Here is a 16,518-nt window from a genome sequence, read left to right on the forward strand (position 1 = left end):
TTAATTTAGTCTTCAGAACTTCTCTTTTAATCCTGGATATTGAAAATGCGCAAAATTGACCTATTTTATATATTGCAAAAACTAGCGTACATGTATGGAATGTTTAAGTGTTCTGCTTTAAAAGTCTGGTTGCATTAGCGTAACTTGAAAACTATTCAAGATTGATGGAAAGTATCGGGGTTCCTTCGATGTCTACAATGTTCTGCAATCTTCCGTAATCTTCTGCTTGATTGTCAGTCATTACAATGCGACCTGGATCGATTTCAGTAGCATAAAGCAAGCCTGTTAGCGTGACGGCGATCAATTTCCTCGTAATGTGGCAAGTGTCCCTTTTCGACAATTTCTGACAGCTTGCAACGAAGTATGAATAGTTCTTTTTATTCTCGCGTTTAAATGCACGTCAGAATACACTTAGCAGTAAAGGGGGCTTCGAAAGATACTCTCCAAATATTTTTATATATTCTTTAAAACGTATCGATACTCTGAAATTTTACACAGTTTGAATTTTACACAGAAACGATTTGTGTAGTCCTATTATTAATTTACTTATCGCCCCGATTTTTAAAAATTTAATATCGAAAACATAAATAAATATTCATGAATAGGGACCCAATTATTGTGCCTACATTAATAATACTTATTTTTAATGCATAGCGAATAAGAGATATTATATTTTTTCATTAAAATCAGTTAATATATATGTTATATATCTCTTTTTTAATATTCATTTCAGCTTTGAAAATAAGTCTAATTAATATAGGCATAGTAATTGCCAACCCCACAGTAATTGAATACCCTTACCCTATTTCAGCCGAAAAATGTTGATCATTGTGAATTATTGTAATAAAAAGTGCGGTTCTTGTTTCGCTATGGTTATGTACAGTTACCATGACTTTTATGATCTAAAGTCGTACCAAATGCAATTTTGCACCATTATGTAGAAATTTTCGACATACATTACTCTGTTATCATGGGAACAAACCAGTATGATTCATAAAGTGTTATGAAAACGCTCGCGGATACACGATCATACGCGAGATTAGATCCACACATACGAAATTAATGAGTTTGTTAAGCGGAAACTAGTGGAACACATAACTGAGTTCAGTTCTAATAATAGCCGAATATAAATTCTGCTCATTCTTGATTATTCTTATGGGAAAGTCATGCTTATTTTAAAATTGGATTTTCTAAATTCTTTAATAACATTCTCTCGCTAATTAGGTCTTATTATACTCTCCTAATCGCAATTTCTAAATTTTGTAGACTTCTTCGTGCGAATCGCAATTTCCAAAAAAAAAAAAAAAAAATTGATTTCGCGTAGTTCAATTAAAAATTAAAACTGTGGCATGACAAATTACTTGATCACGCTTTTATCGCAAGGTAATCAAGAAATTAAATACGCAATTCGAATATTAGGACTTACACGTACACGCTATTGTTAGTATAGCGCGTGAAATTCATGTTTCACGTTCGGTATCGTGAATGAGCCGAAATAAATAGTTCGTAATTTTTTCACGAAATCGCTAGAACGTATTAGAGTGCACTTTTCACGATTATACTCGGATTTTATCAAAGCATACGATTAATGAAATCAATTAACACGTTCTTCTGTATTTTCTCAAAGAATTCTCGTATTCACCTGTGAAATACCAGTGATCCTGGCAGTAAAATGAAACGAGGTATTATGGCATAACCCGTATAGTTTTCGCGGACGTAAAAATATCTATTGTCTATTGTTTCGAGTTATAATACATGCCGGTAATCTAAATTGAAATCTGCGAAGCATCCGCGGACTGTTATGAGATCGCGTCTCGGAACGCAACAAGTCGAAAGAACTTTTTTCGGAGAAGTAGGTCATACGATATAAAAAGTCGAAAACTGTTGATCGGTGATCGCACGAAACCCGCCACAGTCGAAGAAAATAAAGTGACCGAGTAATTTTATGGTACGATACAGACGTCGTTATCTGCGCTTTAACCTTCGGCAACCGAATGGTCCCAGTGACATAATGCGAGACTCATTTCACTTGGTTCAATTATTCCGTCAAGTATACATAGTGTTCACATAAAAATTCCCTATTGATTTCTACAAGAAATTTGAATAAAAAATTTTATTTTTAAGACAGACTAAAAAGTATAAAATAATTTTCCTAACCCCATACAGATAGTCCTGAAAATTTGTGATTGTGAATTTTTAATAACTATGAAAAACGTGGGGCGCAAGACAATAGTAAGGAGCATAGAGAGTACCTGCCATTGAGAAAACTCACACAACAGTTCGTGTAATTTGCAGTGCAATAAAATTGTTAGTATATATGCTATATATATATATATCTTTTTTTAAGATACATTATGCTTTGAAAATAAGTATAATTAATATAGGCACAGTAATTGAATCCCTTACCCTAGAAGTATTTTAATTAAAAATATTGGTTATCTTCAACCATTAAAGTTTATATGAAACGTTACTTTTAACTATTTCTTTAACTGAAATACTACTAATGGTAAAAATGAAATATAATTCAAAATAAAGTGAAAATGTTGGCAACCTTTAACCGTTAAAGTTTATATTAAAAGCTACTTTTAAACTTTATGTGTTAAACTTTATTTAATATCGCGTTTTATGATGAATAATTAATTCACAGGTAATTATAAAATAAAATAGAAAATAACTTTCCACATGCTCAGAATATACAGTTCATTAAATTTATGAAAAATTAAGTTGCCCTTAGAAATTAAAAATACGAAGGTAATAAATTAATTAAATAATAAAGTAAAATATGAAGTAAATTTAAAAGTAATATTAAAGTATTTTTTTGTTACACAGTTATAATATTGTACAGTAATATGAAGTATTGATCAAATATCGGTCAGAAATAATTATCACAGAAATTAAATAGGGCTATGAGATTTTTGTTGCCACAGTTTTTTGAAGTACACCCGGTATGCTAATTCTATAACAACAGAACATTGTTCGATGGCGCCTGGTATCGCTCTGCGTATTACCAAAATAAAACGCCTGATTCATAAAAACGTCTTAATAGGCTTAATATACTCTTATAGCAACTGTGATTTCGGCAATCCGCATTCCCGATGAAGGAATATTTTCTCTACTGTATAGTATGCTTGTAATACTTCAGGATTGCGTTAGGTTGCGAGATTAAAAATGAAATAATTACCTTTCAAAAAATAACTAATATAGTATCAATATTCTCATGTCGTTAATTATCACTAGACTGTAGATTGGTAGGTGTACATATAAATTCTTATTTTTATGTTTCATTTTACAAAAATATTTTCATGTTACACGAATTTGCATGTACACAATAAATAATACTCGTGCAAGAGTAGTTTGTAATTATGGACTCCCAATATTCATATAAAATGATTGTATATCCTTATCCATCGATTGTTTAACAATGTAAATTAAAACTTTTTATACTAAGTTGAGCATAAATTTCTATCATTAAAAAGAAATCACGGATTTACACAAATAAATTGTTTATTCGCAGCATTTTCAATTATATTTGTCCTTACAAAAGTACAGAACTCTCTTTCCCCTAAATGTTTATTTAAGTAATATTTTCCCCCTAAATCGAACATCAACGTCAAAGCAACTTAAGGGGACATTACATTTTCTCGGGTCGGAAATTTTAATAATTTTTGTGGGACTGATAAAGTAATGAAAAAATCTTTTTTTGAATCCGTAATTTTTTTGACATATATCTTAAGTCTTCAAATACAAGAAAATTTTTTTATAGAAATTTGTAAATGATTTTTTATAGGGGTTTTTTGCAGCCTCGTGGAAGTCATTTTAAAAATTTGGGTCTGCTGGGGTGCACCATTGCAACTCACTGGAACGTCTGAAGAACAAAGAAGAATTATCCTTAGAACTAGTATAATTGTGGCACCAGTATAGGCTAGAATAAATAAGATTGGTTCATTTTTTCCTGAATTTTTAACGTTCTTTTTACGAAGAAAATTCTATTTTTGAGACCACCAACTTTGGAGGTCCACCATTTTGTGAATTTTTGCTCGAACAAAATAATCGTAGCCTATACTGAGGCCGTACTCATACTTTTTCTAAGGATAATTTTTTTCAGATTAAAATTTTTAAACTACCTTCCACGAGGCTGCAAAAAACATCTATACAAAATCATTTACAAAATTATATACAAAAATTTTCTTGTATTTGAAGACATATATGTCAAAGATATATGTCAAAAAAAATGACGGACTCAAAAAATGTGTTTTTATTACTTTATCAGTCCCATAAAAATGATTAAAATTTCCGATCTGAGAAATTGTGTAATGTCCCCTTAATTGACAAAACGCTAACGAAATCCCAACAGTGAACAGGATCAATTAGTTTGTAATGCAATATCCATTGTAACGATACACAGGCTGTTAAATGCGGATCCGATTGCAATTTGTATCGAATGACATTGTTATCTGCAATGTTGCTCCGCCGGTATGTGATTAATCATCAAGATTAAAATCTTTTGATCGATCCGTTTCGAATTTCAAGCTCGAGTAGATTCGAGAAACGGGTGACACGGGGTCGACGGTAACATTTTATCGCGAGGCAGCAGAGTTTTTTCGTAGGAAAATCGCGAAACAGCTACTAACACCGATCGTCAGGGCCGATGAGCATTAGTTCAACGATCGTTCCGCGAGCAAGCCTCAATTTATGCGCGCACCACCTCCATAATTCATATCGCTTGGATACAGTAACAGTTCGAAGACGGGAAAACTTCGCGGCAGAAGGTTTTTCTTAAGATCGCGAACGGACTGGCCCGCTTTCGCCGGGAATGAATAAATCGTGTTAATTATGCTACGGCGAAGGTCATTTTCTCGACAGTGTACACCCTCGTACACAAACATCGAATCACTTATGGAAGACCAAGCAAGAAATCTAAACTACAGTAGTGCCTCGACAGGTCGACTTTACGCAGGCCAAAGCGATTGATCCCACTTTTTAAACATTAAACTGTTTCGTTCGTAAATATATTGACGCGTATCTTTTTATATTTCAAATAATTTCCTCAACCGTTATACTTTCCGTAAAATTTTCTGTAATACCGCCAAGTGACAAAATCTTTTTAAGTTGTAGGTATCTATTATTTTATCCATTTTTTCATAGTGTTTGTTTATGGAGTTAATCGATTTGGCAAGTGTCACTTGTATCGTGTATAAACATCATTCCTTGAACATCGACACCAATAAACATTTTTGTTTTGAACTATCCTTTTTTTTTACGAAACTTTTACCAACATATTCGTGACATTTTTCTGATTAAAATGACGCCAAACGTGACACGATTCGGACCGTATTTATTTCTTTAATCCACGAAACAGTAGAATCTCGATTACCCGAACTAATCAATGGAGCACGAGCTAGAGTGTTGGATTCGACCTTTACTGATTTGTACAATAAATCCTGTTATACAGAGTGTCCCAAATATATCAGAAAACTTTGAAAAGCTTGGTTCCCAAGGTCATTTGAAGTAACTTTTTCCTTAAAAAAAATTTTCGCCTCGGATTTGTTAAGGAGTTATTAACGAAAAACACGGACCAATCATAGCGCAGATACAACGGACGGATTCCAGCTCGTCCAATGTCAACGCCACGCTCAGTAGGATCTCTCGACGAGTGGCAATCCGCCCGCTATAGCCGTGCTCTGATTGGTCCGTGTTTTTCGTTAATAACTCCTGAACGAAGCCCTGGTGAACATTTTCCCAAAGGAAAAAGTTATTTCAAATGACCACGAGAATCGCCCTTTTCAAGGAAGTACATCATTTTTGGGACACCCCGTATAAATCGAATGATGTCTCGTTTGATCTCATTTCAATCAGAAAAATATTACGAATATATTGATAAAATTTTTATAAAGTAATAATCGTAAACAAAAAGGTTTTGTCACGCTGAAACAATACAGTGTATTCCGTAAACTGATTTGCAAATGAAATCAGAAATATCAGAAATATCAGAAATATTTGCTTCTAATAATAACTGCAGATCTTTATGTACAATAGAAATTGATTTCCTTTCTTAATGGGTTTGATAGGTTGAACGTGATACAAAAATACTTCTAAATTTTTCTAATACCGTTTACTGTTCTTCTGTTTAATGTTTTTCTCCTATCCACTTTTATCGTCTTTTCTAGTCTTATTGCATGTTCTATTAGGAAAATAGTTGGGCACTACAATTGTGCAAATAACACGCATGATGCAGCGAAAAGCACATTTTTGCCAACAGAAAGATGTGGCAAAGTTTATGTAACATCAATTGAATGTGACCTTTTTTTATAGAAGTAATAGATGACCGAACACTTTTGTAAGAAGATGCGCGTGGCATACTGAAAATGTTCACGGACACTTCCTTCGCTATGCGACATTAAGCGACATTATTGCAGTTTATATTGTATGCGTCTGAAAATATTTTGCACGCGCAGCCACATAGTTCTGTGATCGATCACACAACTTTGAGAAATATTTCTCGTAGGCGTTGGATAACCAGCCTTCTGAATTATTAGTAGGATTAGCGAAACTATCCTTGTACCGTCATTCCAGGAATCATTACTCACTAGGCGAAACCTTCCGTGTTAGGGGCTAAAATCGTTGCCTCTGCGCATACCGGCGAATTATGAGTCACTGACTGTTAGGGCTAGCGTTATCCTCCCCATCGAAATACTAGATATACAGTACCCTTCAGAAGTCTGTCCTTGGCTAGGTTAACACGTAAGAATCTCACCGTATACGTTTTTCAATACAAGTAATACATAATAAAAACACTGTATACATTTTTTAATACAAGTAATACATAAGAAAATCACTGTATACATTTTTTTAATACTAGTAATACATAAGAAAATCACTGCATAAATTTTTTAATACAAGTAATACATAAGAAAATCACTGTATACATTTTTTTAATACGAGTAATACATAATAAAATCACTGTATAAATTTTTTAATACAAGTAATACATAAGAAAATCACTGTATACATTTTTTTAATACGAGTAATACATAAGAAAATCACTGCATAAATTTTTTAATACAAGTAATACATAAGAAAATCACTGTATACATTTTTTTAATACTAGTAATACATAAGAAAATCACTGCATAAATTTTTTAATACAAGTAATACATAAGAAAATCACTGTATACATTTTTTAATACAAGTAATACATAAGAAAATCACTGTATACATTTTTTTAATACGAGTAATACATAAGAAAATCATTGTATAAATTTTTTGTCACAAATAGTATTCTTTTAAAGTTCTTGATTAAAAGCTGATATATGCATTTTCAGCATCGTTTATAATTATTTGAATGAGTATAAAAGTACGAAAGAAGAAAAACAAAATACAGAATATAATATTTGCAAAATGAAATCAATCCCCAAGTCAAATTTACAGCCTGAACCACAATATAGTGGAACTTAAAAAATTATTCTGTAAATAGCAATGTTTCTTATTTCAATTTTCAAAATGTACTGGATGGTACATGTAAGATAGATTACCTAGTTGCTTTCTCGAATTCTGACGACACGAGAAATACTTCTTACACAATTTAATTGTTTCTGAGAAACAAATAAGAGAGAAGGAAAGATTTTGTTAGAAATCTTCATCACGAGTCTGACTGGTTTGTTACTCCTCGAGCTGTTAAAAAATTAAAGACGCAATTTAAGACGCGTTTGGAAAAATGAGATGGTAAAATGATACGATACGTAACAAATGTTGATTTTCAAGATAAAATTGTGAACGAAGCATAAGCAACGAGACGTGTGCGCCTATGTAACACACGTTGCTTCAATTTGCGGCATGGAAATGTACATTGACAATTCAAGATGTGAAGACGTCGAATTTTATTGAACATCGCAAGGAAGTATGGCAATTGGCTGGAGAATTAGACGATTCCTAAAGGAATAGGGCTTGGCAGACTTGTGTCAAAGTCCTCCACCCTACACGGAATCATCCCCCAACGAGGCCGGTTTCGTGACCGATCCGAAATCGCATTTCGCCTTCCGCGTCGACCAAATTGAGAGTGATGTGATCCGAATGTAAGGGAGCCGGCTATCGATCGGTCGAATGTCCATCCGGTTCGATAGGATGCGTGCTAGAGCCGCCTGTCACACCCGTTTTCCAGAGGGGCCAATCGATAATACTTTGTTCACAACTATAATTTCTATGGACACGGCGCACAGTGGTTCGAAACCGTGAAAACGTCAACTGAATTCATAGCGTTGTTATTTATACGTTATTTTTTATTAACAGAACGAATTTAGGGATTATCTTTTTTACTACAATAAATAACTCTTATAAACTACCCTTTATACAGGGTAACACCGGTTTTAAAGCGCCAAACTTTGTCAGTATATTCTATGGACCTAAACAAGAAAAAAATGTTATATAGACATAGGTTGTTCAACGCTTTATCAAAAAGTTATAAACAAAAATATGAAATATTCCGCCACTCGGCCGTTATGTGTGGAGAACGTCAAAGGAGAAAGATTATTCTCATGCTCATTTGTATGCATTATAAAAAGATTACTTTATAATGGCCCAATCCATTCTGAATAATATAAAAATATGTAGCTCAATCGGACGAACAGTTCCCGAGATGAAAATTCGTAAGTGAAGTCCGTTGTCGCCAAAAATTGCAAACTTCGAAGGCCTTTAGTTTCTAAACGAATTCTGAAGCGGCAAAATGATGACTCACCCCCCTAATTTCACACGGACTACAACATATTTCATTTAATTGTCGATGGTAACGTCAAAAAGTGATCAATTTGGCATGGCCCATAGTTCTTCACTTTACGCGGCCCGTCGCAGATTTCGGCGTAGTGACTGCACATATACTGTTATAACTGTCGTAGATGCAAGCGGATGCACAAAATTCTTGTTCAGTCACCTTCGATAGGTTCTAACGAATACATCTGTGCAAGATTTATCGTTACCCCACGTTAATTCCGTTTCGTAGGTCGAGTTAAATCTTAAAAAGCAGGAAACAAAAGGGATTCAGGAAAGGATATTGTTTAGAGGGTTAAGATCATTGTTATTACTTTCATCTTTTATATAAGTGTAGCTAAAAGGCTGCTCTTTGACACTACACGAGTAGATTTTAACTATTTTCAATCAATCACAAAATATAGTGAGGTCAACTACGCCAATTTCAGCTAGACATATAATCCTTCTTTGTTCGCTCTTTTCAGCGTTCTGGAAAAAAATTCCGAGTGACTTAGAGCCATCCACATGCATGTCAAAACTTACTTCAGACATAAGAATTTATAGTTAAAATTTCAAAAAAATTTCTACGACATTAAAAAATTCGACTTTAGTACGTGTTTTCACGGTTTCGAACCACTATGCGACGTACGCATCGTGCACACTGCACGCAGAAAGTTGCTCCGTGCACTGAATCGTATTAACGAGGTATTCTAGTCTAACAAAAAATCAACCTTTTTTCACGTATCAGAAATGCAGACACATAAAAAATGCACTCCTAAAATTTTGAAGTTACAGCTTGTTCATTGTGACGCGTCAAAGACCGGCAATGGGGAGAATAAAAAATTTCGAAAGCTAAAACGATTTTTGTACCTACTTCGAAATATACAACTTTCCAAATTTGATTGCCACGGTGAAAATAGAAAGGATGCTGCTTTTAAACTTTCACGATATCTTCGAACGTTTTTTTATTTTTTATCATCAGGATTTTCAATTTAAAAATCAGAATCGATTTGTAGAGTATGTATCTAGGTGTTTGACATGGGTCTGATTTTTTTCTGAATTTTAACACACCATTGCACAGAGAAATTATGCCAAAAATTGATCTTTGCGGTTTACTCCGTAACCACCTTTCAGATCGATTAAGATTTTGCACGTGTTTCTTGAATGTCCTATCCAATAAATTTATAATTGTATGTACTCTATATGCTAGCAATAATGTGGCTTAGCGCAACAAGTTTTTCTTTTCAAATCGTGTTTCATTGCCTCGTGTAATTACTGAAGATGATAGATGAGAATAGTAATCCTTTCACTTGTAAATTCATAGAAATGAAAAGTCACTCGTTTGTAAAATTCAATGCGTGACTAACACTTTCCGGCGCACGCGCTGAGACTTTCATAAATCGGCGCGAAAACGCAGTTGCGCGCGTGCTAAATTCCAAAAGGTAACATTTTTCGTCTCAACGCGCCCGGCGCGCATCTGCACATTGTGCAGGAAAGGTGTTACGCATTTCGAATGACACGTTTCGCCATCGTTTGGCTTGGTTTTCGTGGCCCCGAGACTATCCAAGTAATATTTTACCGGGTAGCTCTGTACAAAAGTTGGGCAGAACAGAGGGAACTATGTGGCATTAACACAGCCGTTTATTGTTCAGCCGTTGTCGCAGTATCGTGGCACAGGTAACCCAATATTTCCGTGTAATTTAACCTATCCTCGTCTGTAAAGTGCGTTGCTCGAGGAAGGGGACGATATTTCACCGCGAGGTTAGAACTTCCTCTTTGTCGTTGATACTTCTACCCGTTCTAGGTAATTTATTACAAAAACTTATCGCAACACATTTTTATGGCGACCTCGTGCGAACCGATTACAAGATGTTCCAATGGTTTATGCTTAACTAAACAGAGAATTTAACTTTACGTTGCCACGTAAGACGACATTGACGATTAAACAAATGCGCGTTACCAGTAACAATTAAAAATTTTACGCGATTGTGTTTCCTATAGAGACATCTTTTTGCACTCAACATGCAGTAACTCTTGAGTAGACTCCAAATATTTATGCATTTATTAACACAAAAAACCATTTATATTATAAAACGATTATAATATTTTTCTCTCAATTTTTAGAAACCAACCTACGAAAATGGAAAATTGCATGAACATCGGCAGACTTTGTGAAAGATGCCAGAAAATTAACATAAGGACTTCGATAACAATAGTGAATGTCTATTATAATTATTTGTTTAACCCTCGCATGATGGATCTGTAGTTGCCGATAACTGGGTCTCACGTGACCCATAGGCTAGCGACTACATACGTGTACCAATACACGTTTACTGCATCCGCAACAAATGTTGTGGGTCACCGCAGACCCAGCCAGCATCATGCGAAGTTTAATAAGGTTCTCACTCTAAAATTGAAAAGAATTTATTTGTACGTCTAATACACATAGTCGAAACAATGATTAACGCTAATGAGCAATAAAAAACTTTTCGGGGTAACAAATGAGCTTAACGAGGCTCATAATCGGATAATTGTTGGTCGCCATTTTCACAAATTCTTCAACAGAATTATAAGAACGACGCTGAAGAGTGGAATGGTCTCGCGTGATCTTTCTTTTTTTTTAAATCAATTTTGTACGCTGTTACCGAAAAGGAAAGTTTTCGACGTATACTTCGATTCGTGAAGAAATACGAGGGCCGCGATGCACAGATTTGATAAACGATCGTTCCGCTGTAAGGCTTCAGGAATTCACCGAACCTCTCTTCTACATCAATGCTTCATCCGCAATCGATACATCTCGGGACGGTGCGTTTCGAGTCGCGGGTTATATGGGAATTGCATTCGCGAATTGATTCTGATTACACGTTACGACCCGTTTGATCATGTGCTATGTTCCAAGGAGATGTTAGTAGCAGAATCGATGTTGGGATAATTGGCAAATATTATTCGAGTCACGACTCGCGTTTAAGCGAAAACCGATTACCGAGAATGGTGATTTTAGAATCAAGCGGTGCCAGGATTGGTCGATTAACTTGATCATTTCCCTTACAACGAAAAATTGCAAATTAATAACAAAACCAATCCCGTTCGTTCGAAAACATACGTTCGTAAATATGAATTCATATTTTTACCAGTTCGACGAACACAGATAAAATGGAATTATTTTTTCAGAACATGATCAATTTCACCAAATCAAACAACCGCTAAACAAACAAGTGGAAAACCTTCGTTTTTCGTAACTATTTTCAATCGATTGGGGGGACACGTAGGCTCCCGTGACTGGCTTTATTCAAGCAACTCTAAACAACAGTATCGTGCGACAACAATAAGTTAATGATTCGCTAGCGTTTTTCATCCGAATGAAAGCCGGGTCGCGTGTTCTAAGCGTGCAACACGCGTACTTCTCTGACTCCCTTTTCGTATGTAATACCATTAAAAGCCGGAGTGCGCAAAACACGAGTACGGGTTATAAACAACGTTGAAAGTGAGTCGGTGAAAAAGAGCGAGGCAAATCCCTGTAGGAATAATCCCGAAAGGAAGAAAAGAGGGTTGGGCCGGCGCGACGGTGGAAAAGCAGACCGAAGGAGAATTAATGCCGGGGAGGGGTTGGAGGGATCAGGATGGATGGTGGGCGGTTTTCGTCGCAATAAAGTCACTGGGCGCGAACGAAGGGCCGAAATCGGTTAGCCCGAGACGATCTTTTCGAGCAGGGTTGAAATTGGAAAAAATTCGTTGGGGAAAGGAAGAGAGGGTGGGCTTGGAAAGTTATGCGAACGTGGCGCACAGGTCATTGCACTTGCATTCAGAGGCACGCATTCAGCCCCGTGTACTTTTCTGACTATATGCCGCTGCTCAAAGTGACGCGCAGTGCCGTGCGAACGTGGTCGGTCGCTATACTTACCCGTAACAACCACCAAACGCATTCTACAATTTTCACAATAGTTTCATAGAACCTTCGTTAGTGAACACGTGTACAATCAGCATTTTTTCTCTGTTCGTTTTTCCGCTGTTATATTTTCTAATAAATGATCATTCCTTCTTTCGCGAATGTGGATTCGTTGAATTCACTTCGATTTACAGGAAGTAGGAATTATTCACGTGTCGATGATAAGTCGGTTACGATCAATATTGACTTCTAAAGTCTATTTTGAAATGAAGAAACTTGTGCTTACGTAATCGTGGATTTTTAATGATTATAAAAGATGTAAAGTTCTGAACATTTCTGTGGTGCTCCCCTTCTTCCGACGCCACATGTACGTGCTCAGTTTGCTTGTTGATTAATTTAGCAACGATCATTTTCAAGCCACCTTGAAACGGCCAACTGAACCAACTGACCTTGAACAATTTTGTCCACTTTGTGTGTTGTGAATTGATCTTGACTAAAAGAGTCTCTTTGAATTACAGACGGACTGGAACGTGCCCATCACATCCTGCTGCAGTGGGCGAAGCACGCAGGTTCGAGGGACAACGTCACCTTGGTTGTGGTCTTGTTATCCACAGCCAGCGAGATCGCAGCCAGATCGCGAAAGACCCGTTTGTACAATCGGTTCTACAGCGCGCGAGTGCATGATATACTGGAGAAAATGAACTCGAAGGATAAACCGCTGTTCCTGGACATCGACGACGCACACAACGCGATCAACTCGAACAACCTGAAGCAGACGATGCTGTCGCAGGAGCCGCGGGATCACGGGGACGAGGGTATTCTAGCAGCCAGCAACGGGAAACACGAGAACGGCGATGCGGACTATGATTACACGGATTTGGGGCCTGAGACGGACGTCGACGCGATCGACGAAATGCCGATGTTGCCCGTGAAGAAACTCTCCTACGAATTTTACAAAGACGACGACTCGAATCCCGACGAAGACCACCGCGACAAAGACTCGAATGTACTCGATAACGTGGGCATAAACGCGCCTGAGATCAACCCGAAATACCAGCCGGACGCCGAGAACAATTTGCACGAGGATCAAGATGAGGACGAGGATGAGGATGAGGATGACGAAGACGACGACAAGGTCCTCGATGAGTTTACGGCGCCGCAAGTGGTCCAGAAAGTAACACCGGAATTAATACACGAGGACAATTTCGCGATCCTTCACGATGTGGTTCGCGAACAGATCGAGGAAAGCGTCGACGACGAAGAGATGCCGATGAAGAACGATGGGGATAGGGCCGACGACGGGCAAGATAACGTCGACGAAGCGGGACCCCCCGTTGACTATGACGATTCTCCACCCTCGCCGCAGCCTAACAGTAAGTGTGAACCAAAGATTAAGCCGCGATTCTACAAATCCATACCGGGATGGATCTTCAGGTGCGCGATCTTCTTGGGGAAGATTGTTTTTTGGAGCTTTCTCTCGGTGTACGATTTTTCGAGGTTTTGAACTAGAAGTTGAAGAGGAATCGATCGAACAATCGCTTTGCAACGATCGTTTTTCACATACAGTAATGTCTTGACCGACAGACCGAAATAATTCAGAAAGCTTTTAGCTACGATAACTTCCTAACGAATAAGTTTAGGGCATGAGTAATGTTAATACTTTTATGTGCTGTCAGAAACATAGGTTTCCATTTTTAAAGAAGAGCAAAAATGCATAAAGTTATTTCCATGTTATGCACTGTCCGATACCATTTAACTTTGATCTATAACAGTTTCTTCTATTTCCAACCGTTTAGGAGATACAGCCTGTTCCGGTTGCGTGGGACACCCTGTACATTTAATTAGTTTCATGAAACTTTTACTGGCATGTTCGTTACGTTTTTCTGATTAAAATGAGACCAAACATGACTTAGTTCGGAGCATATTTACTCGTTTAATTCACGATATTGTAGAACCTCAATTATCCAAACCATTGAAATTTGAATTTATCATTACCCAATTTCAAATTCTCCATTGAACAATTCAATCTAAAGCGATCCATGTAAAACACTATTTATTGTACAAGTCAGTAAAGATTTAATCTAACGCTGAAACTAAGTAATTGTTCTATTATCCGAACAGTCATGTTCCACTGATTAGTTTGGATAATTATTTTAATCAAAAGAATGTCACAAATGTGTTGGTAAAAGTTGAAAAAAAAAATAATTAAAAACAAACAAGTTTTGTGACTAAGGAACAGTGTCTCTCTATACGACATAATCGATCCTGAAGTTTTTATATTTTTCGAGACATTACTGTATACAGAAGTTTCAATTGGCAGAAAATATATATTAACTAACAACGGGCATTCGACTTTCGCTTTCTTAAGCGTTAGAGAAATTCAATTATTTAGAGTTTCTCCTAATAGTTGGTACAATCGAGAAGACAAATCCGAGGGAGAGTAACAGGTTCAGATTGCCCTGTGGGGCACTGGCCTGATTCCATGAGAGCAACGAAACCACGCTTACACATAACACTATGAAAGATAGTGAGATACATAGGTTTTCTGATATTTGCCCTAAGCGTTGCCATCAGGAACAATTTAGGACGTTCTCAGAGCTCGGAGCGTTCGTCTAAAGTATCGATATATGGTATATTCAATTCTACGTCTATTATTATTACTACTTAAAGTCATATTTTTTTAAAGTTTATACATGCATATATTTCCTCAATTGCATACTATTTTTACTTGCACTTTTACTACAATTTTGTTTGCTGTTTTTGTCATTTGATTGTAGTCCATTACGGCAAATAAAAAGATGTATATAAAATAGTAAAAATAGAAATAAAAAGTAAAGAGTGTATGGATAGTAAGACTTCCTGGCAGATCTTTCCTTAAAATTACAATAGATGTAATTTTCAATTGTATAATTTGTATTTAGCACTCTAATTAACGCATATAAGTGTAATATATTTCGTCTTCGGTAGCGGTTTGATAATATACCTTTGAATTTCGCGCCTAACCTCTTTGTATCTACATCTACGTTGGGAACTCTTGCAGCTATGTTCACGGAATACTATTTCGGTGCGCATGCGCACTAGACATCTCTTCTCGAGAAATGCCGGTGTTTCGTTTTTGTGCGAGTCTTTTGTGTCATTAGCCGGATTAGCAATTAGCATTTGATGGAGTAGTTTTCGTTTGTTTATACACTAATACTTAATCGGTAATCTGCTCTGTTTCTTATAAACACATAAAGGTGAACATCCTTTTGTACACATCGCGTTGCCCAGACAGATCGGAATCAAATGACAAAATAATACGATCCAAACATAACCGTTATAGAACATGCTACCAATGCAGAACCGATATACATAGAACAGTCAGTTGATTAATAGGCGCGCATTTTGAATAAGATCCTGATCTGTTCTAAAGTGTAACGGCTGGATATACCTGTACAGTCACAGACAAAAGTTTGTATACACCTGTCGAATGTCGACGAAGAACAAAGGCTTTGAACAATGAACGAGTATTAATTCATTTATTAATTAAAACTAAATAGCTTGCAAAGCAATGATGATGTTTATATGTATATTATGAAAATTTATAAACAGTTACCGTAGGTATATTAAAATGGATACAATAATTTTAATGAACTTTGGGACACATCGTCATTTTTCAAAATTGGCATAATTTTAGCTGAAAAGTTAATCAATCCAAATAAAATGTGCAATATTTTCTTCATTTAAAAAAATTAGTAACTCTCTTAAAATAGATAGTAACTGATGACTTTGGAGAGATAAAAAATTGTATCAACAAAGTATTAGATTTTGCTATATTACCATACATAACTTAACTTGTCCGTTTTTTTTTTGTCCATTTTAGATAAAAGAGATTTATTCGAAAAAATTCTTTA

At 36.1% G+C, this 16,518-nt stretch overlaps 1 protein-coding gene across 1 annotated transcript in view; it reads left to right on the top strand.

Annotated features, from left to right (window-relative positions):
• The window catches only part of LOC143365235 (uncharacterized), a 154,318-nt gene that overhangs the window by 100,333 nt on the left and 37,467 nt on the right, over window positions 1–16,518 (top strand). The window contains exon 8 of the mRNA XM_076805206.1: window positions 13,144–13,998. Within this exon, the coding sequence (XP_076661321.1) occupies window positions 13,144–13,998 (855 nt within the window). The remainder of the gene's footprint in view (window positions 1–13,143; window positions 13,999–16,518) is intronic.

Source organism: Halictus rubicundus, chromosome 2 (genome assembly GCF_050948215.1).
Source record: "Halictus rubicundus isolate RS-2024b chromosome 2, iyHalRubi1_principal, whole genome shotgun sequence".
NCBI lineage: Eukaryota > Metazoa > Arthropoda > Insecta > Hymenoptera > Halictidae > Halictus > Halictus rubicundus.